Here is a 23779-nt window from a genome sequence, read left to right on the forward strand (position 1 = left end):
GGTTTGTGCGTAATGAGATTGTTCACGACAAAGTGCCGCCTCCAGTGGATGTATCGCAAAGGTTTCTACAGAGCTATATCACCTCGCTCTTAGAGATCAAACAATATCCGCAAGCAAACGTTGTTACAGGGAAACATGTGGTTCAATGCAGACCAAGACAGGGCCTGAAAATTCATCAGGATTGTTCAGAGGCTCTACCCAGGTGGGAGAAACCGCAGGAGCGATGGATGAAGCTAAATGTTGATGGTTCCTTTGACTCTATAACAGGCACAGGAGGTGTGGGTGTGGTGCTCAGGAATACCAGCGGCCAGGTTATTTTCTCTGTCTGTGGTTTTATTGAGCGTTGTACCAGCCCCCTGGAGTCTGAACTTCTGGCCTGCAAAGAGGGGCTCAATATGGTGCTTCAATGGACCTTACTGCCGATAATTGTAGAGACTAATTGCCTGACGACTGTTAATATGATTCAAGATGCGCAGAAGGAAATGTCGGCGCTTGCTCACGTTGTTAAAGACATCGGGATTCTGATGTCTGGAGACCGGGAGATTGTCCTCAAGAAAATTCAGCGTTCTTAGAATTCTATTAGTCATTTTCTAGCTAATAAGGCCCGTGCTGAAACTTTGTCCAAGTTTTGGCCGGATGAGAGCTGTAATTTCATTACACATCTTGTTGATGTGGATGCTCTATCTGACTAATAGATCTCCCTTCCCCCGCAAAAAAAAACATATAACAAATAAATCATATTTTATATAATAATAATAATAATAATAATAATAATAATAATAATAATAATAATAATAATAATAATAATAATAATAATAATAATAATAATAATAATAATAATGCAAAAATCTTGAAACTTATACATATACTTCTATGTCGTATAAGGATGCTATAAAAATATCATAATTTCAAACTTCACTCGGATAAGTTAGTTGTCAATCTTTAACATCTATAAGGGTCTTTGGTATTTTTTAAAAGAAGTATCTGGCCCAACTTATTAATCGCATATTATAGAAACTATAAACTCAATGTAATATATATTAGAGAAAGTAACAATATCATTGATTCATTAATGTTATATTACAGAAAGGAATATTATCAGTGACAAATCATGGAACCGGTGAAAATCAGTGACGTAAAATAGGTCGATTTTCTCTAAACATGTATAATTATATACACGTATATATCTTTTGATGTTCGATCACTATTCATTGATTATCACCTAGTGCCGTACTGACAAATTCTTCATGTACTTTGGAGGCGTGTAAGAAGAGAGCTCATCACTGACCGTGCATCCATTGTAGTAGATGGAATAGTACTTGAGCCTTTTAGACCTAGCCTTCATGTGTCACTGTACAGATCACTGCCTAGCTTTAATTTGCTCATAATTGTTTATTCTCTGTACAAGTTCTTGATTTTTTTTTATTTTTTTCTGTATGATTATATATATATTCACTGTATCCAAAGCGTACATTTTTCAACATTTGCACTTCCATTGACCTGCCACATAAATTCTACTCACGTACGTACCTCGAGATGACATGTATGTATACTTGCAGCTAATTAATTTCGTACTGGATCAACTGTTCATGCATGCACAAACAAGCTAAAAGGTCAAGGATACTATATTATACTAGGCTTGGCAATTCATGCCTGCTCTGCTCGTATACGTACGATACTGCCGTAGTTGCATCGTATTCTTCTCCGACGGATACGTATATACGTACCCCATCCGTCCTAAAATATAAGTATTTTTAGACTTTGACACGGTCTCCGAGATGCTACTTTAACCAATAAATATCTATAAAAGTAAGATATTATTAATAAAAAGAGTTACATATTATAATTGTTTGTTTAATGATAAATCTAGTAACATTGATCTTTTTTTTTGCTATTAATAGTTAAAGTTAAAAATGCTTGACTTGTTATTGTGTTAAAAATGCTTATATTTTGGGACGGATGGAGTACGTGCGTTTGCCTCTTGCATGCCACATCATTATACATGCATGCACGCACGCACGCACACGTATATATGTACGTGCAGTATTGTACTCTGCGCCATCAACTCGTTACAGCCAAGAACGAAGAAAAAAATGGCACTTTGCTAATTCGGATTTATTTGTCAGGGGATTAAATTTCTAGGGATTTGGTGGATGAGGTTCATTTTCTGTAGGAATTAATGGGGAGGAAATTCTTTCGTTTTCCGACTTGTACACGAAAATGATAACAGTTAACAGATAAGTAGACTCTTGACTTGAGAAAACACCTAAGCACAATTAATTGACCTTTGCAGTGTGACGGTGCAGTTCTTGGCAGAGCTTAATTAATCAGCATAGCTAATTATTCAATCTTGGCATTGACAACGTGACACCCTGCCTGGTGAAGCTGAAAACGACGTTGCCGAATGATTTTGAATTTTCTCTCGTCATGAGCAGCGGGCAGGCAGTGGAATGTAGCTTGATATATATATTGTCCTCTGAAACTGAAGCATATTCATCTCCAAGCCCAGCTGAAACTTGGGAAAACTTTGAAAATATACAAAGCATGATTGGATGTGACTGCATGTGGGTATATTGGGTGTAACACAGTGTAAGGGAGAGTGTCACTGTCCAAGTAGATGTCACACTTTACACGAGCAAAACTCACACTGCTCAGCAACAGAAACGTGAGAGTAAAGTCCATCAGATGACACTGTGTTCTGAAGCTGCAGGCATTCAGATCCTTGTAGCAGTTCAGAGCTTGGGCAGTCACATGGACAACTGGGGGCGCCACGTGTCGGCAGGAGGGAAGTGCATAGTTTTCATTTTCACCAAACTAGTAATGCTTGCAGGAAAAATCATAGTGGTACATGGGATCACTATATGTACATCATCATCTGTCATCAGAAGGGCAGCAACTTCATGTTGGGGAGTTGGGGCCAATTGCAATGTACAAAACTCACAGTGCATCATCAGCAAACAGGGGAAAAAGAAAGACCAAAAGAGCTTTGCAAACTGCAACCAGAAGGAAATTGGGGTCTGGTCATTCGTCACGCTAAGACGAGACCCGGAAAACGAGGAGGGCACAATGCAGCTCCAGAACACCAATACTGTTCTCGTCACAGATTGTGATCATCGGCGACACAAACTTGGAGCTTGCTGTGCCGGTTGACTCTGTCATGGAGGCAACTGAGCACACAAAGCTTTGCTCTGCTGAACTGAAGGGGTATTGGTAGCTAATGGATTATCTACTTGGGTCTTCTAACAAAACAAGAATCTCTTCGTCGTCAATAGTTCCACTGTCAATAGCATACTGTAATGCTGTTCTACCATCTCGGTCCGTGGCTTGTGAATCAGCGCCCCTGCATGAAAAGTTGAGCAAGTAAATTAGGATGTCCAAGTGTTTTTAGGTTTTTTTTAACATCACCATGTTTTGCTGCAAGCTATAATCCATAACAGTAACATCTATGTAAATAAAGCATTTCATTTTGACCACTAAGCAGTGCCCTCATCGATATCACGTTACTTGTTTCATTAATGCTTGTTTATGGAAATATGTGTTCAAATCTGCTTCAGGAAGCAAGCATGGGTACTGTACCCAAAGGCCTAAGGTCCTATGCTTACCAAGAACCACATTGTAGGAACCAACTACCACTGATCATCTCTCCAGGTACAATTCCTAATTTGATAATATTGACACATTCCCTTTACATCAATATTAAACCCAGAATGATAACTTTCAAAACCTAAGCATACAACAAAATCCAAATTACATAGTATTGTTGATTTTTGCATACCTGGATAGCAACAACTTTGCAAACATATGTCGTCCTTTCAAGATGCTGTGATGAAGAGGCGTTCGACCTCTAGAGTCTGCAGAATTTACGTTGGCACCATATTGCAAGAGAAGTTCGACCATACCCACATCTGCAACACGGCATGCTAGATGAAGCAATGACAATCCCTCGACACAATCATCCAATTCATCTATACGTGCACTTGTGCTGGCAAGAGAAAGAGAGTCCCTGGGAGAAATCCTTTCAAGTGAACTACGATCAAAACATCTGGAACTTCCATCTGATGGTGAAGTTGGCTGCTCTTGTAAAAGTAGAGCTTTTCCAAGGGTTAGGGCCGAATTAAATGATGTCTGCCCATAAGTTAAATTTACATCGGCATTTGACCCCACAATCAGACTGTAAACCCCCTTCTTGTTGTTTGAACTAACATTTTCCCACATCTGTTGAGCTACCAGGCTATCATCCATATTAAGCTTTCGCACATAATCTCGCTCGGCATACTGAAATATTAAATAAAACAACTGTCAAATGCTATAAATCATTTCAAATATTCCAAATGACAGTACACACTTGGTAGGCCGACTTATTTTTAGGAAGGTAGTTAATGAGGTATTACACATTATGGCTAATACAAGTGTGCAACACAGTTTCCTGAGACGACTGAAGTCAATATCGTTGACTACATCATCAAATCATACATTCTTGAAATTGAAATTGACATATTTTTTGCTGATTACTGATGGCTGATAATTTGTATCCCAAGTAAAATTGACTGAATCAGTAGAGAAACTATGAAGTACCTATTACCTTTGCATGAATAAATTTCTCCTTCACAGCAATATGATCCGAGTGTTTAGGCTTGCTGAAAATTAAGTTATGTGATGTGTTTTCTAGTCCATCAGCCCTGCAAAAAGGTGCAACTTATAAGTTATCTGCATAACAGTAAAAAGATGGTGGTTCTACAACTTAGTGGAAAAAAAAACACATGGTTGTTACCTTGAATTATCACCATGATCAACACTGCTTGATGAAGGTAACATATCTTCCCAGATAGTGTTGGCAAATGTGTTTCCTAATGACTGGAAGAGATTGATTACAGATGGCTCCCAGACCCTGACATCAAGTGTCAGTGATCTTACCTGTCAATACAAGTTCACCTTTTTAGGCAAAAAAGTGTGCTAATCACCCTAACCATGATATCATCCACGAAACAGCAAATCTGCATTACTATAAGTTGTTAAAATTATCCGTGGATGTAGGATAAATGTATCTACAAGAAACCAAACTATGTTAATGACTATGCAAAAGGGAGACATCAAAGCATCACAAAAATGACCATGCTACTATAATTAAAGATGCATGTACTACCACCTACAGTTACTTGTTTGCACAAAGAACATTGTGTTGTTCACAGATAGTCAGCTACACAACCACACCACATGACCAGAGTTTAAACCCTAACATAAAATCTGAATATAGAACCAACAATGCCTCGATTGTGCAATGAACTTTTTTGCATGTGAAAATTGATGAGAATAGCGCTTGCTTACCTTAGATATATGCACACCGAGATTTCTGTGTACCCCAGAGCATTCGATGCATAGAAGAATTCCAAGGTTTAGGGATGCCCAGTCAGGCTCTGCTGCACCACAATCAGCACAAATATTATTGCCGACCACTTTCCTAAGCAAGTCAATTGGCTTGTCAGGTTTCATGCTGGTTCGGTGATGCTGGATGGCTCTGCCAGAGTGGTCAAAATACCCACTTCCAGAGTTCCTTTCCAGCATGCAGTCTTCACTAATGGAATGGTCAAGTTCTGTCGAGCTACTAAAGGAACTACTTTCGCTGGCAGTTCGATTATGGCCGCTACCCTTTGGGCTCGACAGAAGACGCTGAAACAAAATATTAGTGTCAGATAAATCAAAATCTGGCTATGTAACTAACCCCACCTAAGTACTCACTAACCCGTTCGGGCGATTGGGAGCTCAGCAAAGAAGCGATGACACCAGTTATTTTTTCAATCCAATCCATCTGATCCATCGCACTCTCTGCCTGCCCAAATAGAGGTGCATGTCATTAGGAAGGAAGAAATCTGGCAGCTATTCAAAAATTCCTGTAATATAAATCTATCTAAATAAAATAGATGCAACAGATTTCTGGTAAATATTTGTACCTGCAAAGTGTAGTTTTTTGTGGGAGAAATTATTCTGAAGCAGAACCGCAGATCCGATTGGTCAGCATCAGCTTTAATGGTTGATGTTAGCAAGTTCACGGTATGCCTTGCTACAGATTTCTCATCGTGTACTCCACCATGATAATGAGAAGAGAACCATCTGCTAAGCAACCCAGAACCATGCTCTGACGGAGCGCTACTTCTTTGGTTAGTATAACCACTCTACGAAGTAAAAAAACGAAAACATTATGAGCTGAAATGAAACAAGCATGTAAAAAATATCAAGTCAAATTAAGTATTTGAATAATTTTATTCAGGGGAGTGAGGACCTACAGATGGTCTACTATTCTGCTTGCGATAATAATATAACATTCCTCGGCTATCAAGAACAAAGAACCTTCTTTTCCAGTCACCTCTCAAGTTTGAAGATCGCTTTGAGAGATAGCCTTGTCGAATGGTCTGTACCTGAAATAAGTACTCACTTTAAAATATGACATGAATTTCCATGCTGAAATGTGAGCCTGAGCGTAGACATAAGCAAGAGTATTAACTTCCAGGACAACCAGAATGTGCTACCTTGCCCTTTGAAGCTGATTGCATCACCGCCTCAATCATTTTGTGTGAACTTCTACCAATTGCTTGTATTCCATCACCATTAGGGGAATCGTTTATGCCATTTGGTGACCAACGACTTTCCCGATCAATTTGCCTTTTAAACTCTTGCATCCTCTCTACAAGAGCAGCTTGCTCATAGTTAGACCGTTCCCTTGATTGCTGTGCATAAGCAAGAACCTGAAAAAGGAGAATCCATAATGTGTTACAAAAAACCGCAAATGAGGGTATAGAAACATGCATGCACATACAGAAAACAATTGGTCTTTAGAAATGAAGTGAATGTTGCATACACATCCAACACTTAAATTACAGGTATTACTAGGCCTTAGCAGAGCATGTCATTTTGAAGGAAATGAGCAGAAATTTATGTTTTATATAAAGTGCAAGAATGACTAATGGCCCATCGGTGACATAAAATATTGGTGTATCCAATAATAAGCAAATGTGCATTGGCCTCAATTAAGTCAAGAACTAGCATGAAACATTCAGGTATAGGAATACAGCACAAGAAACATTATGAGAAGAATGGTCATGGTTAAAGACTTATACTTGATTGATATATGGCTCCATCTGATGGAGTAGCTCATATCCCTGAAAGAAACAGCAACAGTGGAACCTTGAACCACATTCATATATTACTAAGGATGTCAAAATGCAAATTATGACAATAGATTACTTGTTTGAAATAGCGCAGATGTGCATCCATTGTCCCACTGACAGCCTCTAAAAATTCAAATCTTTTCTTGGCCTCGATATTTGAAAGTGCAGTCACCTGAAAATTAAATAGATAAGACAAAGCCACGGTACATACAACTACAGAAATCAGAACAGTTATACAGGGAAACAGTGCATGTACCAGGTTGAAACGAGCTTGCTCAAATGAGGATCTGGCACTATGGAGCTCCTGGTTGTGTGACATATAAATTAGTAAGGATGCAGTGATCCAACTTTCTAAATACAAATATGAAGACAAATGATAGAAGGAACATACATCCTCCACCGCAGTTGCTACATCTGTCCGTGTGCCTTTCTTCAAGGATAAATACCTCTCACGAGCCTGAGTGAGTAGACAAACAACTAGAAGTCAGTGATAGATAAACTCTTCCTAAAAGATAGCCATCAACTTTTAACTTTTTGTTAAACATGCAGCACCAAGTACAAGTGAACATGGCAATACCAGTGCTTAACTGCAGTGATTCTCCTTATCCTAAAATAGTTTGGGTATTTTTGTGCAATTCCTTCATTATCAATTAGCTACACCTACGTATAATTGGCTAATGGAACCTTCAAGGTTCCAGCACAAGTTGATTATCATATTGGAGAGCGAGATGATAGAAACATTATTATGTCACCTGGTCATAGAGAAGGCTAGCCTTGTCAAAACGCTTCCTGGCATCCTAAACAAACAATATCAAAGTTAAAACATTGTATGCAGATCCAAATATTTATCCAATGTTAATAGAAGATTATGCCAGTACCTTCACATCATGCAAATCAATGTCCACAAATTGCAGCAACTTGTCATTTAGCATATTCTCAACCTAAAAAAAGAGTATATTATTAGTAATACCACTAAGTGGAAGTATGGTTACAGCTTCTAATAAAACTGGGGTTGTTTCCATTCTTGGTAATGAAAGCCTGGAACTTGAACTATGATACAATAACATGAATTATTTCAACCATACTATTCCCAAATGACTAGTAAATCCAGAATCTCACATTAAAGTAGATAAGTCATACAACTGGCTGACAATATCTGAAAGAGTGACAACTTAGAAAAGAACATTCAGAATTTCAGATTTTCCAGAAGAGAGAATGCATGTATAGTAATGTATATATGAATGTTTACCTGTGAGCGCAATACTTCCTTGTAAGTTCCAATTTCTCTCAGGGCAATTGTAAATTTGGTCATGACGGGTCCTGGAAAAAAGTGAATGCCACACTTACTAAAGGATCACTAATTTTGAAGGCAACAAGCTGGGGAATGAAATTTACTGAATCCTAGGATCACTATTTTGAAGGCAATAAGCTGGAGAATGAAATCTACTGAAACCTATTTTGTAGTTCTCAACGATTCGTGCCAATTGTCCAGTTTGGAAATAACAAAAGGATTCCTCGATCCCATGTTATAAAAACTTGAATAAATATATCTGAATAAGAACTGCATTACTAACCTCCAAAAGCAACACTGATTGGATCATTATGCCCCCCTCCAAATGCTTCCAGTGAACTTGCAAATGCAATATCTCCATCATATGCTTCCCCTAGTCCTTCACTGTAATAAGCAAACATATATGTTTTTAATGCTAGATAGCAAAGCATAAGCAAAACGAGGAGAGAAGAATATAGAGAGCCCAATGGTTCTTGAGTTAAGAGTCCAGACCATATTTTCCAACAGAATTTGCAAATAAATGAGCAAACAAACTTTTGGTTTTTGTAAGTCTAAAACTGCAGACTAAGTTACCACTTACGTGTATTTGCGGCAACCTTTATGAAACCTCAAACATCTCTCTCTCAGCAATTCAGAACCTTCTTCAAGGGATTGTATCTACATATTGCAAGGATAACCATTTAAACAGTGTTCATGAACCAAAAACTTTAGAAGACATGATTCAAATCAATACACCACATTTGCCCAAACTGCAAACGTTTATAATATATTCCCCATAACCCTTGAATAAAAGAGTCCCTCCATTTTCTCTATGAATCACGATAATTATAAACCACTTGTTCACAATCAGCGAAAGAATCAAAGAACCCAAATAATGTATGATTCAGTTTTAGGGTGCAGGATTATCTCCTGATGGAATTGAACAATGCCCCTGTCATTCTGGAATTTCAAACAGGACCCATACCAATATAACATTATTCGCCAAAATTCACACAGAAATAACCTAAGGTCCCCTTTGCATCAGGAATTCAGGATAATAATCGAGTGCCGAACACACACATGAGAAAAGAAGATATTCTAACAGAATGCAAAATCTACTGCAGTTGTGAGGAACCCAAGCCAAAAATAACGCTTACAGGAGATACTTTACTCACACGCTCATACGAAAAATACAGAACTAATGACGCTAAATTCTTCCATCTAGGAATGAAACCGTCAGAACAGCAACAAAAAAATTTTAAGAAACCTACGATACGAGCAGCTCCATTTCAATTTCAAATCCACAAATTAGACCCCCCCGAGATAGAGGGAGATCACACTTTCTCCAGCCATTCCCATCGTCACAGCCCAAAAAACATTCGATAGATCCAACCCGCCACTCTCAGCGCAACCCAGAAGCCACCAGCGGCAAGCATTACACCAAAAGCTGCATCCCTTTTTTTCTTCTTCCCCTACGCTTCCACTCGCCTGACACCAACCTCCCAACCACGGCGCACGAGCGCCCCCAAACCGCCACGAACCGAGATCTCCACTCACTCACCTGCTTCCTGAACATGGGCGAGTCATCCAGCCTGGTGAAAAACATCTCCGCCGCCGCCCGCCGCCGCGACCACCACACTGCTTTGCCTCCCTACCACCACAACCTCATCAACGCCCTCTCCTCGCACCACCACCACCCACCTCGTCGGCGACGCACTCCTCTCTCTCTCCACCACCACCACCACCACCTCCTCCGCCCTCCTCCTCCTACACCTCCCCGCAGTCAGAGCAGCTCCTCCAGGGCGGCGTGGGGAAGGCGGCGCAGTGCCGGGGGGAGGGCGACGGTGGCGGAGCGCGGGCGAAACCCTAGGAGGCGGCCGGAATTGGGCGTAATGGCGGCGATTCGGCGGAGGAATCGAATGGCTCGGCGAGGCGAGAGGAGAGAGGAGAGAGGTAAAGCGGAAAGGAGAACGGGGGGAAATGAAATAACGGTGCGCTTTTCTATTAATTATTTTTTTCCTCTTCGAGTTTTAATTTATTTACTATTATTGGGCTAATTAAGCGTGGGGGAGTGGGGGATTAAGCGCTAATCGTGTGGGGCCACACGTGGTGGGCGTGGTGCACGGTGGGGTTGTGGGGTGGTGGGGCCCGGTGTCAGTGAGAGCCTGAGAGGGGCGTTGGTGGACTCGGTGTATGGAAGTGTGGGGTGGGGGTTTGGACTCGGAGGAGGCTGCTCACCTGCCGGTGAGTGTATTGGTGGCTTGCCCTAACCACAATTTTCTCTCTTTTTGCCTTTTGGATTTATTTTTTTTCTATAGCTTTCAGTTTGTTCTTTTGGTTTAGCTTTGTGTTTGATGACAAATTTGCAGTGTGTGGTGACTGCTAAAGTTTGATGTTTGATGGTACGTCTTTTAAATACCCGCAAAAAAAACTAAAGGAAGTTTACGGTGGCGTGCGAAATCGTCGAGCCTAGGCGACGACAAAGAATGTTTGCTAGCATCGTAAAAATGTTGTGCGTGTGTTCTCAACGAAAGTAAAGTGGAATGAAAATGCTAGTGGGGGAACTTGGTGGCCATCTGACCAGTCCGAGAGGTGGTTCCGCCACTGAAAGTTGGAGCTGCTTAGAAGATACTATCTAAATCGAGGAAAAAAAGAGAGTAATTCTAGCCTCAATGGTCAAAAAGAAGAAAACTAAGTAAAAAAACCGGCGACTTCTTAAAATTCAAAACAGGAGTTGGTTTGATATTATTAGTAACAGAATTCAAAATATAAGTACATAAAACAAAATTCCAGGCTTGGTATGTCCAATTGTGCACGACATAAATCCGTACATGAAACATGTACTACTTCGTGCTGTTTGTTGTACAGCTGCGTCCTCTCCCATCTGTGATGAACAGCGTCCTCTCCCATCTGTGTTAAACACAAATCTTTCGTCATATTAATTGCATTATTATTGCTGGGTTACTTTAACTGTTTGCTCCTGACCAGGATGTTGGTCAATGGCTGTAGTACGATGCATAGGTAATTGATCCTGAACTAAATTACAATGGTCAAACATAGGCATTCGCTAACGACCACAAGTATTGGAAGATAACTAAATCCCATTGGTTAAAAGTTGCTACTATTACTGGCTAATTAATGTGCTCCAATTGATGTTAATTACTGTACATTTTGATCTGAACTGCTATCTCTGGGCCCTGTTTGGTTCCATGGGCTAATGTTTAGCCCTCACCTTTTAGCCTCAAATTAGCCCTCACCTTTGAGCCTCAAATTAGCCCTCGAAACATTAGCCCCTCCAAGGGGTGCTAATGGGGCTAATTTTGTGTGGGGACCATCAAAAAGCAGAACTCTCTCTCTCTCCTTCTCTCCTCTCTCTTTCTACTCTCTCTCCACATTTTAGCCTTGAATTAGTCCATAGATCCAAACATGTCACCCTAGGCTAATGTTTAGCCTACCAATTCATGACTAAACATTAGCTCTCAAAATTAGCCCTGGTCACAATACAAGTAAGTATTTGTTCTATTACTAGCAGTTAATAGTATAAAACTTAAAAAAATATAGCAAAGTTATAATATTTTGAAATATTTTTTAAGATTACTATAACATTTTCAAAAGTTGAATTGAAATATTTAAAAATAAATTAATGATGAAAGTTAAAAACACAGCCTTAAAAAGTCTCGTGCGACATCCGTCCTTTGAAAAATCAACTTCTCACTAGGATTTATACATAGCGTGTGTGTGTGTATATATATATATATTTAAAGCTCGAAGTTTTTCTTTAAGGAGGAATAATGCTTTATCGGAGGGAGTATAGTAGGTGAAAGGTTGAAAATGATATATTTTAACTTGAACATGTTGATATGAGTTCTACATATTATACGATCTCCAAATACATGGGAAAGCTACATGAAGATCTCAAGCAATCGATCCAGCAATATATAAGCATCTTACACACGTCTTTGCGTTGCCGATGCCTGATACCATGCATCGAATGGAAGGAGAACTCCAACTAACTTAACTATAATTTGTTTGCATCGATACCCAGTTCTGGGATTTTGTCGCGGCTGGATCAAGAAACTGTGGTTAGTTGGAAACTTGGAATGTGTGTAGCTTCTGAAGTGGCAACGTACATCCTTGCCTTCTTAAGTAAAAAGAACAAATTACAAAGTTATACCGTTTCTATTTTCTTACCTTTGTGAATTTACAATACACACGAGTGTGTAACTAGGAATTATTACTCCCTCCGTCCTAAATGATATCATTTTTGATTATGTATCGGGACGTACATTTTTAGGACAGGGTAGTATATATATCCTACTATCGCACATAGTATTCATATTTTAGGTGTTGGAATTATATATATTTCAATATCTTGTGTTACTTAAACTGTTGCCTTTATAAAATGAAAGGATTAATAATTATAAAAAGTTTCAAAATGTTGAAACTCAACCGAACGCAGAGCACCATATGTGCTTTTCTTTTACTCCACGCCAATGTGCTTTTAATGGGAGTGAAGCTAGCTAGGGATGTGGTGTTGGTTTTCATGTCTTTGAGCGCATGTTTAGGAACACACACTTGTGGTGTATGAATGTGGTGTGCGGTTGTCTTCCACATAATCAATAAAAAGAGTACTATTTGATGTTGGGCTAACTAACCCAAAGAAATTTTGGTTGTATACATCTTAGCTATATATGTAGACGCCGAGAGTCACATGTCATAATCCCTTAAGATGTATTACCTCGACATAATTAACTAAGTTAACTTAAAAAAATTATTGTCTTAAAGCCATACCTTTTACATTGTGTGTGTGTGTGTGTGTGACTGTGCATGCTTCGGGCCCATAAGCCATGCCCACAACTTCCAGGGCACAGTCGAGCGACACTGTCCCGTGTCAAGTGGTTATGCAAGCAACGAGAGATGTATATGTGTTTACAGGGGCATGACTTCATTGAACATGAAGCGGAATATCCTGCATGATAGTTTAGAGTTGTACGTCACCTAGGTGCATTGTGAATAGCCTGATAGCTAAAGCACAAAATTCTGAAGTCCTAACATCGAGAGAGGGAAACACACAAGCTTAAAACGAGATGGGTAAGCTCACCTGGGGTGTCACGACCAGCAGCATCTATCGATCGTGAGCAAGCGCGACAGTAATCATGGCACGAACACTGCAAGAGCTTTTAATTTAAATTCTTTTGGTTCCAATGTACTAAAGAAACATAACAGCGAGTACGTACTAGCAGGCTAGCAGTCAGATTTTAGTTTATTTAATTCTATACATGTTTCTTAGTAAGCATTACTCCTATATTTGAACTAATTGAATATAAAATCGCCGAAAAGAAGAAGAATATTAATTTAACAGAGATGGAATTAATTAGACGCTCTCTCATATGGTCATGGGTGGGCCGCAAACGCTGGTTTTTGGCTTTATTGGATGCCGCTCCTGCCGGGCCCACAATCACCTCAAAATTGCTACATACCTGATGTTTTGCACTTTGGTTTTTTTGGTTGTTTGCATTTGTGCCTATCTTAGAAATGGCTGGTTTTAAATAGCTATTAGTGTCTTAATGTTAGCAACAATATGGACATCGGCCAAAAGCTTGGATCAGATATGCACAATTTGTAGCCTACAAGGGACAAAGTGTGCAACTACTCTGTAGCCCCCTGATTGTTTGCACTTGTTTCTACAAAAAAAAATATATATAGTGTTTGTACTGACCAATGTTTACCATATTAAACAATCAAAAGACATATTTTCCAAAAAAGCATGTGAGATAATAATGCTTAACAAAACAGTTAACGCTAATAGTTCCTTTCGAAGAATGTACTTCGTCCATTTTAAATATATAATACCGTTCACTCTTAGATATGTCATTTGACCACTCATTTTATTAAAAAACCTATATAAGTATTATTTATTTTATTGTGGCTTGTTTTACCATTAAAGAAAATCTAAACATGGCTTATATATTTTTTATGCAGGTACTTTTAAATAAGGCGGGCGATCAAATACCATGTCTAAGAGTAAATAACGTCATATATTTAAAAAGGAGGTAATAATAGTTTGGAGATTAAGAATTTCATTAACACAAGATATGTAGGAAACAGATTAAGTAATCCCCTCGAAAGTTAATAACTTGATATGGTCGTTTGTGCGAATGGATCTTACTCCTGTCATACGGATAATTTGTTTTTACAAAATATATTCGGGCTAAAGAATTGCTTTTTAAAATACCTCTACATTAAAGGAGTAATTGTATATGTAGCCCTTTCCACAATGACTGCTGGCACGATCATTGTGTTCCTTTGCTAAACTCTTGTTTATTGTCTGTCACTCTGTCTTGGCCTAGCTTTTACTAGTTTCTTGTCAAAAGCTCCAGTGCTAAATCGCCGTTTATACATCTGTTTAAAGCTCAAAACTCAAAAGTGTTCCCAATACGGGGGTGTTAACAATTAGTCAATATGCTTGTTATTTGCGCATGATTAAGCCATTTCTATCCAGTTTTAGCTTATAACTAAAAGCTAACCTTTGAATTTGCCAATTACATCATATGGACAACTTTTCACAACAATTTTATTCTTCATACAGAAAAAAGAGTCAAAGCAACTAGGAAACACCCATGCATATTATCAATTGGCATATAACCCAATTTAATACTCCCAAAGATCTTCAATTTAATAAAGCTTTTATGCATACTAAAGAGAGGAACCAACCATGCATGATGCATGTGTACCTTTACAAAGGTAGTAACAGCCTTTTGTGGTCCATATATAATCTATTTAGATTGAAGTTTTTTTTTAATATCTGCTCACTGCTCACTACTAGTACTACAACCTTGTTAACTAGGCTTAATGCTATCTTCGGTAGAGCATTTGGAGTGGGATTTTCAGCGGAACGCGAAACAAAATAACTCATTAGCACATAATTGATTGAGTCTTAATTATTACAAACCTTAAAATGAGTTTATTTTATTTTTTGAAAAAATATGTAAAAAGTTTTTGTCAAAAAGTTGTACTCCCTCCATTTCAAAATATAGGGCACAACTATTTTTTAAAGGTGTTTCATAATATAAGGCATGCATGCATGGTAATTAATTAGTATCTCTTATCTTCTAAATTATTAGTTTTTAAATCATACAACTCACAAGATGTTTAATTCTATTGGGTGCATGTATTGTATTAATTGGATAGATTCAAACAAAAAGGTGATAATAATTTTTTCTTGGTCTTTGAGTCAAGGGTGATTATGCCTTATATTTTGGAATGGAAGGAGTACCATTTAGGGCCCATTTGAATCGTAGGAATGAAAAAACGGAGGAATAGGAAAAACATAAGATTTTGACAGGAATGCATATGTAAAACAGAGGATTGCAAAACACAGGAAAAACACAGGAATGATCGTTTGATTGGACCACAGGAAAAATACAGGAACCAGATGAGAGAGATAGACTCAAAAGATTTTTACCAAGAGGTTGGAGCTCTTGCTAAGTTTCCTCCAAAACCTATATGCAACAAGCCATTCCATAGGAATTTTATAGGATTTGAAAAACTTCAATCCTTCGAATCAAAGGGCTACATAGGAAAATTTCCTATAGGATTTCAATCCTATGAAATTCCTTCATAATTCCTTTGATTCAAAGGGGCCCTTAGTATTTTGATAAGTGTGATTATGATAAACGAGGAAGTTGTAACCTGTAAAAGCCAAACACCTACCGACTTAGCCCATTTGGAGTACTCACTCCGTCAAAAATAAAATAGATGTGACATATCTTAGGCCTGTTTAGATCCTCCAAAATAGCAAGAGTTCTGCTATTTTGGAGCATTTTTTGCTATTTTGAATCTAAACACTAGTAGCAAAAGTTGGCAATTTGTCATTTGCCATTTGCTAGTCCATAGTAGCAAATTGTACCAAAAAGTGCTTTGGGACCATACACTCTCTCTCCCCACCAAAAAGTGCTAGAATGGCAAAAAAAAATTTAGGATGTATCTAAACACCAGCTAGTATTTTTGCAATGCCAAAACTTTTGACATTTACCATTTGCCATTTCAAATGGATCTAAACATGCCCTTAGTACAACGAACCTGGATAGACTTATGTCGCATTCAGTTTTAGTTTTAGTTTTAATTTTAGTTTTTTTTTACACGGAGGGAATAGGTCTTGACACAACCTATGGGCTAATGCTAATGCACTAATCTTTGGTAGGAAATGTGTGTGGACAGAACTAATGACAGATTGCAATGGGGACATACATCATTGTGCTCAAGGCAGTCTCCGGTCTCCAGGCTTCCCTCCTCGTTTTGAGTGGGGTTGGCGCCCACTTCTGATGAGAGTTCGGTGTTCTTCACGGTCAGCTTACCTCTGTCTACTCAGCTTTTGCATTCACACAAAACTGAGATAATTTGGTGTTTCAGTAATAATTGAGCTGAGAGATTTGTTGCATGATTAAAGTTTTTTATCTTTGGAAAGATATGCTTTTGGACTTATGAGAGGAGGTGTCGGCATGTATAGTTTTATGTGAGACAAGGGGATGTTGCTCTCTCTGTCTCTTACCTTTGTCTCATCTGTTTTTTCCTTGTTCTATTAGCTCCAATTTCGAGGACTGGAGGAGACACACGGTTCTTTTCCCATGTAAATTTGTTTCAACATAGCAGAAATATGTTTCTTGCAAAGTTCTTCCAACATAGCAAAAACTAGTGTTAGGAATTATTTTCATAAACTTAATCCAACATATACTTGATCACCTAAATTGCTTATGCGGAATTGGTGATTGACCAGTGGTACTGACAGGTGCTTGACGAAGACAAAGAAAAACGTCATTAGTCTTATTAGCAATATATGTAGATGTAGTGCTAACGAAAACGGGGTAGCGAAGCAACTGTAAGGATCAGCGTAGGCGTCAGGCTGTGTATGCAATCCCATGTTTCTAAGCCCTCTCCCTCGTTTTCCACGCGCACGCTTTTCAAGCTACTAAATGATACAATTTTTAAAAAAAGTTTATATACAAAAGTTGCTTAAAATATTAAATTAATCTATTTTTTTAAAAAAATTAGCTAATACTTAATTAATCATGCACTAATGAACCGCTCTGTTTTTCGTGCAGGAGGGATTGTTTTCCATCCCTTGATTAGGCTGTGCAGTAACATGACACCAGAGAGAATCAGAGTTATTGGAGCTCGTCCTTCGGTCTCCCTCTAGCGCCTCACTTAAAATCGGTTTTGGGGTTTTGAGGAACATATGTGATGATCACCACCGTACATGAGTTAGGCTTCTCAGTTCTTGTAGCGTTAGAGAGTCAGCTGGGACAAGTCCATCAAGAATGAGGCGTGTAATCCCATCATTTCGCGCCTTGTGATCAGCTCGGTGGCCAAAAATCAATTAACAATAAGCTCTGATCTGCACTTTGGTTTTCTTTCTTTCAGATATGAATGTCGATGCTTTCTGATTCCTGCTAGTTATAAGGAATTCTCTCCGTTTCATATTATAAATCGCTTGACATTTTTTTTAAGTTAAAATTCTTTATGTTTGATCAAGTCTATAGAAAAAAAAGAACTTGTATAACAGTAAATTAGTTTCATTAAATTTAACATCTAATATATTTGTTTTGTATTAAAAATGTTACTATATTGTTACAAACTTAAAGAAATCTCTACTATTATAAAAATTGAAGATGTTTTTGCCGGTATTTTGGTACGTCATCCGTATATAAGTCGGTTTTTAACTTTGTTTGTTTTTGGAAATGCATATCCGTATTTGAGTCGTTTTTTGAGATCATTTACTTTTGGTAATACAGAAGGAATCATATAAGAAATATGTTTAAAAAACTCGCATTCTAATTTAAGACGATCGGACTCCTAACTGCAGCTCATGATTTTCTAAAAATATATATATATCCAAGTGAATTCCCACAGTGAATTTTATCTTAACTAAACCATATAACAATAATAAGATTGAAATAGACTTTACCCGTTACGTACGGGCATTTTTTTCTAGTTTAATTAAAAAATCAAACCACTTATAAATTATAAAGCGAAGGGAATATTACTTCTACTTGGTTAATCTATCCGAAATCAGCGTGTAAAACTAGCCACTTAACTAGTGTCCCTCTGTCTGTTGCCACATGAGCAGAGACAGCCCGTAAAGATGCCACCTTTCTGGGGACGGCAATGATGCTCGCACGGTGCCGCCCCGGCGGTCGGCGCGGCGATCGTCCGGTCACCGCCGGTGACCGGAGCGGAAGCGCCGGCAAGAAGGCTTTTCCGGCAACGTATTCCCAGATCGATCGGTCCAAGCGCGGTCCTTATTTTCTTCCTAAGATGTAGATTTTTATCCCAAATTTTATTAGCATGTTTTTTAAACGATTAAGTGGTACATTTCTATAGAGAAGTTGTTCTAAAATATCTGATAAATTTATTTCTTAAATTTATAATAATTAAAACTAAATTAACTTATTTGCTAATAGTTTTTTTCTTTTGTTATCCGTATCCTTACTTAATATTTTCTTCATTAGTTTCGAACACTACCGTAGACCGCAGCAAGCAAGCAATAGCCCCGTGACCTCCGCTAGTTTGCTTCCCAGCTTACAATCGCAACGAACATTAAATTTTAAAATTAATTTTTATATTTTATATTAGATTTTAAGTCGTTAATAATATATGTATTTTTATATATGTTTTATCAATAAAAATATTTTTCAGTCGATAATGAACAATACTGCTTATATAATCAGCTATAGCTATGTGAAAGCAACCCATGTCGTTGCGAGTGATCGACGAGATATTTAACTATTTATCATTTTTATAAGTGGTAGTTAAGAATTTATTAGTAGACCCACATTTCAAATACATAAGAGCTTATGTATGATAGTCTGCAAGTGACAAATTTTTAATTACCACGTGTTTACTTAAATACTCCGCGATCGACAGCATGCCAAGCAGGTCTGTGGGGGCCCATCTAGCTGCCAATCAAAAGTTGGTGAACATTGAAGTCTCTGCTAATGGCTTCTCACATTTTCACATCAGTTGGAAAGGAATGCCTTTAATCCAAGGAATCTGTCCGATTAATACCAACTTTCTTTAAATTTCTTGTCGCTGCTGCTGCTGCTGCTGCTTTTCTTTGTGTTTGGTCATCCACAGATCCACTCCAACCTGGAGAAGCTTCACGCTAACGTTATGGAGGAGTACTAGGGCCTCCTGTGGCGAAGCTTTCGACGGTTGTATCTTCTCTCAGGGTGAGTTTGAGGATAAGGTGATCGAGGAGATTGGGAAGATACGTAAAATGAGGTGAGCCATTAGCTTATAATTAATTGAGTATTAATTATTTTAAATTTTAAAAATGGATTAATATGATTTTTTAAAGCAACTTTTCTATAGGAAATTTTTACAAAAAACACACCGTTTAGTAGTTTGGAAAACGTGCGCGCGGAAAACGAGGTGTTATCTCCCTCAATGTTACCCGAACGAACACAACCTTAGTTTAGTCAAATAGTTTAGTTTTTAATGTAGATCTTAAGAATTAAGAGCTATAAAATTCAATAAATAAACTAAAAGACATAAACTAAAAAAAATGCCTATTTCATATTTTCACCGGCTGCTTCTTATAAAAGGAACTATGAGTGTGTTCTCAAGTACACTTTTCCAACTTCTATTTTCTTTCTCCACGCACACTTTTTCTATACTTATAAGCAATAATTCTTTTGAAAAATAATTATAGAAATTTTGTTTTAAAATAAACATATTAATCTATTTTCAAGTTTTGTTTGCTAATAATTAATTGATGAGCTATTACTTTCTTTTTTGCGCGGGAGAAAGCTTTAGAGCTTTTCTTGTCAAACATTCATTCAAACACAGCCTTATATCTTCAGCTGGACCTCGAGTCCTCGGTTAGTTTGTTTAGCTGGGTTGATGAGGTGTGTTCTCATGTTTGGTGATCCTCTCTAGATATAGTGGTATCAGTGAGTGTGTCAATGCATGTGCCATGCTCATGCTTCAACAGAAACCATGGTTTGTTTAGCTGACGCAACAGTCTAGGAAAGATTTCTTCTTTTTTTTTCTTTTTTGAAAGCAATAAGCAGGCTATGACGCTATGTATGAGAATCTGAACATGTAGTAGAGATGGAAAAGTTTCAGATAAGTCTCCGAAGATTTGGAAAAGGCAAGAGCGACTTGTGCGTTGGATTCTAACACCCGGCAGTAAGAATTTTTGCTAAAATTTGATTAAATTCTGATCGAATTTACTGTTTAAATTTGAGTTCTGAAAATTATTCGAAATTTTACTTGGAATATCAATATGCTTCCGTCCCCCATCAAATTAACTACTCCATCCGTTCCATAATATAAAGGATTTTGAGTTTTTGCTTGCGTTGTTTCACCACTCGTCTTATTCAAAAAATTTTGGAATTATTATTATTGTTTTTTGACTTACTTTATTATCCAAAATACTTTAAGCATATTTTTTGTTTTTTATATTTGCATAATTTTTTTAATAAGACGAGTGGTCTAACAGTAAAAAAAAACTTAAAATTGATTTATAGGACGGAGGGAGTACTTGTCTGACCGGGGTGATCGATTAGACGCAGGAGGTTGACTGGTAGCGAGAGCAGAGAGACTACAATGAGCCCATACACGCCAACAAAAACCGTGGTGTTTGCTAACAGCAAAATAGTCTTTTTTTTTTCAAACGGCCGGTCATAATTGACTGGCGTTATATCGATAGAAGGAGAAAAAGTACAAATAGCCAAAGGGCTAAGAAAGAGAAAAACTGTACATGACGACATGCAAACAAGCTTGCATGTAGCCTCCCTAGCTCCTCATGGCAACATTCTCCCAATGTGTTTAGCGCCGGCCATACTCCACCAACCTAATTCCTCTTGGATACGACTAATCATCTGGTGTACTGTCGCCTCCTTTGCTCTAAAGATTCTTGCATTTCGTTCCTTCCAGATTTCCCAAGCAATGAGCAAGAAGAGAGTTCTGAGTCCTTTCTGTTTTGTTGCTTCCAGGTCGCTTGTTCCTTGTGTCCACCAATCTAAGAGGTTTCTACTTGTGTTCCATTTTGGGATGATGTGCCCTTGGTGCAGCCATGTGAGAATCCCAAACCAAATTTGCTTTGAGACCAGGCATTCAAACAGAAGATGGTCGATTGTTTCGAGGTTTCGAAAGCATAGCTGGTAGAAATAATTATTTGGCCATCCCCTGATCTGTAACCGGTCAGCTGTCCACACCCGGTTTTGAAGAACCAACCAACTGAAGATTTTGCACTTTACCGGAGCCCATGCCTCCCAAGACAACTTTGTTGATGGCAAGAGTACCATTCCATTGAATTGGAATTGGTACGCGGATTTTGCACTATATTCCCCATTAGTTGTCCATTGCCAAACAATCGAGTCTTGTACCCCCTCTGTTAGTTGTGGGGTGTTACGGGCTAAAATTTCCCAAACATGGAAGAATTCATCAAGAAGGGGAATGGTGAGGCTGTGGAGGATGTCGTTAATCCATCTTCCTTGTTGCAGGGCGTCTTGGACGGTGCGGGTTTTCCTCTTCGAATGCCTATAAAGATTCGGTGCTTGACTTTTTAGTCTTTGGCCACCAATCCAATTTGATTCCCAAAAGCTCGCCTTTTGTCCGTCACCAATCTGGACTCTCGTTGATGCCGCGAAAAGATCCTTATCCAATTCATCACAGGGTGTTTCAGTCCCTATCCAAGGCTTCTCTGGCGTCCTCCATTCGAATCATAACCATCTCAGTCGAAGAGCTCTGGCAAACTTTTCTAAGTTCGGAACCCCCAAACCACCGTACCGGACAGGTGAGCAAACTTTAAGCCAATTGACCTTGCATTTTCCGCCATGCATATTCTCGTTACCTGCCCACAGGAACCGCCTTCTTGCTTTGTCAATTTCTTGAAGAGATTGTTTCGGCGGTTTCAGCACCGTGAGGGTGTAAGTTGGGATGGCACTTAGAACTGAGTTCACCATAATTCGGCGCCCCCCCATGTACAACAATGATGGCTTCCATCCCGAGAGCCGACCTTTGATCTTATCCTGGAGAGGCTGGAAATGCACCTTACGTAGGCGGCCAGGAGTGAGTGGTAGCCCTAGGTAAGTCAGTGGGAAGCTGGCTCTTGCCCCCGAAAAACTACACAAGACGTCGTCCAGATCTACTTCCTGGCATCGAATTGGTGCCACCAGACTTTTTCCAAGATTGACGTGCAGCCCTGTTGCCTTGCCAAAGTCCCTAAGCATGGTAATAAGAACATCCACCTCGCTTTGTACAGGGTTGAGAAAAACAGCTGCATCATCTGCATAAAGCGAAGTCCTCAATCTAGCATGGCGACTTCCGATGTTGGTTAGTTGCCCACCTTCGGTCGCCAGATGTAGAAGCCTTTGTAGGGGGTCGATAGCCAGGATAAAGAGATAGGGGGATATGGGGTCCCCTTGCCTCAAGCCACGTCTGTGTGCAATGCATTCCCCCTGGTCTCCATTTAGGACTACCTTGGAAGTGGCGGTGGAAAAGAGCAAACAGATCCAATTTCTCCACCGGGGGCCAAAACCCATGTTTTGCATCAGTTCAAGTAAATATTCCCAGGAGACCGAATCAAAAGCTCTAGCAATGTCTAGCTTGAAAAAAAGTGTTGGCTTTTTGCTGGCATTTAGGTTCCTGAGCATGTTCCGAACATACAGGAAGTTGTCTTGAATGCATCTTTTTTTGATGAAGGCGCTCTGTGCAACCGAGATCAGGCCATCCATCTGCCTGGCAAGCCTTATTGCTAGAACTTTGGATATCAGCTTGGCGACGGAGTGAATGAGGCTGATTGGCCTAAAATCGGTCACCAAGGTAGGGGCGTTCCTCTTTGGAAGCAAGGTAATTGCTGCTCTGTTGAGTACTCCAAAGTTTCCTCCTGACAGGTTATACAAACACTGGAAAACATCCATGATATCCTATTTAATTAGTTGCCAGCATTTCTTGTAGAAGGTACCATTAAAGCCATCTGGACCTGGGGCCTTTTCTGCTTGCATTTGCTTTAAAGCGGCCCAAACTTCCTCCTCTGTAAAAGGTTCATCTAGTTCATCGGGGTTAACCTGTGGTAGATCGATCGCGTTCCAATTTAAGGTGCAATTTCGCGCCTCCTTGTTGCCTAGGATTGAGTTGAAATGGTTGAAAAGCGCCTCACTTTTTTCCTCATGTTCTGTCAGGATAGCACTTGTTGTATGGAGTTGGTGAATGTGGTTTTTCCTTCTCCTCGAGTTTGCGTGAATGTGGAAAAACTTTGTGTTGGCATCCCCTTCTTTTAGCCATGTCAATCGCGATCTCTGCCTTTTCTTCGACTTTGCCACTGCTGCCAGCCCCAAAA

At 39.0% G+C, this 23779-nt stretch overlaps 1 protein-coding gene across 1 annotated transcript; it reads right to left on the reverse strand.

Annotated features, from left to right (window-relative positions):
* Positions 1-2876: 2876 nt before the first annotated feature.
* On the reverse strand, positions 2877-10405 carry LOC4347541 (ADP-ribosylation factor GTPase-activating protein AGD3). Its single transcript, XM_015757068.3, has 19 exons — positions 9995-10405; positions 9035-9111; positions 8738-8838; positions 8413-8483; positions 8042-8104; positions 7916-7960; positions 7555-7620; positions 7420-7467; positions 7240-7335; positions 7113-7154; positions 6525-6740; positions 6282-6413; positions 5949-6170; positions 5741-5827; positions 5326-5667; positions 4772-4914; positions 4583-4679; positions 3776-4275; positions 2877-3340 (listed from the first exon to the last, which is right to left on the reverse strand). Exons 1-19 carry the CDS (start codon positions 10037-10039, stop codon positions 3223-3225), a joined length of 2511 nt encoding a protein of 836 aa, XP_015612554.1. The 5' UTR covers positions 10040-10405; the 3' UTR covers positions 2877-3222.
* Between the last annotated feature and the right edge of the window lie 13374 nt (positions 10406-23779).

This window comes from Oryza sativa, chromosome 9 (assembly GCF_034140825.1).
Source record: "Oryza sativa Japonica Group chromosome 9, ASM3414082v1".
Lineage (NCBI taxonomy): Eukaryota > Viridiplantae > Streptophyta > Magnoliopsida > Poales > Poaceae > Oryza > Oryza sativa.

Bases quoted from the DNA above. Each gene is read 5' to 3' on its own strand.
- LOC4347541 (XM_015757068.3), bottom strand. From the start codon at position 10,039: ATGTTTTTCACCAGGCTGGATGACTCGCCCATGTTCAGGAAGCAG. The intron at 7,336-7,419 runs GTACATGCACTG...TTTAATTTTCAG, and splicing joins AGCAAGCTCGTTTCAACCTG to GTGACTGCACTTTCAAATAT. The intron at 4,915-5,325 runs GTAAGCAAGCGC...TTGTATTGACAG, and splicing joins TCGGTGTGCATATATCTAAG to GTAAGATCACTGACACTTGA.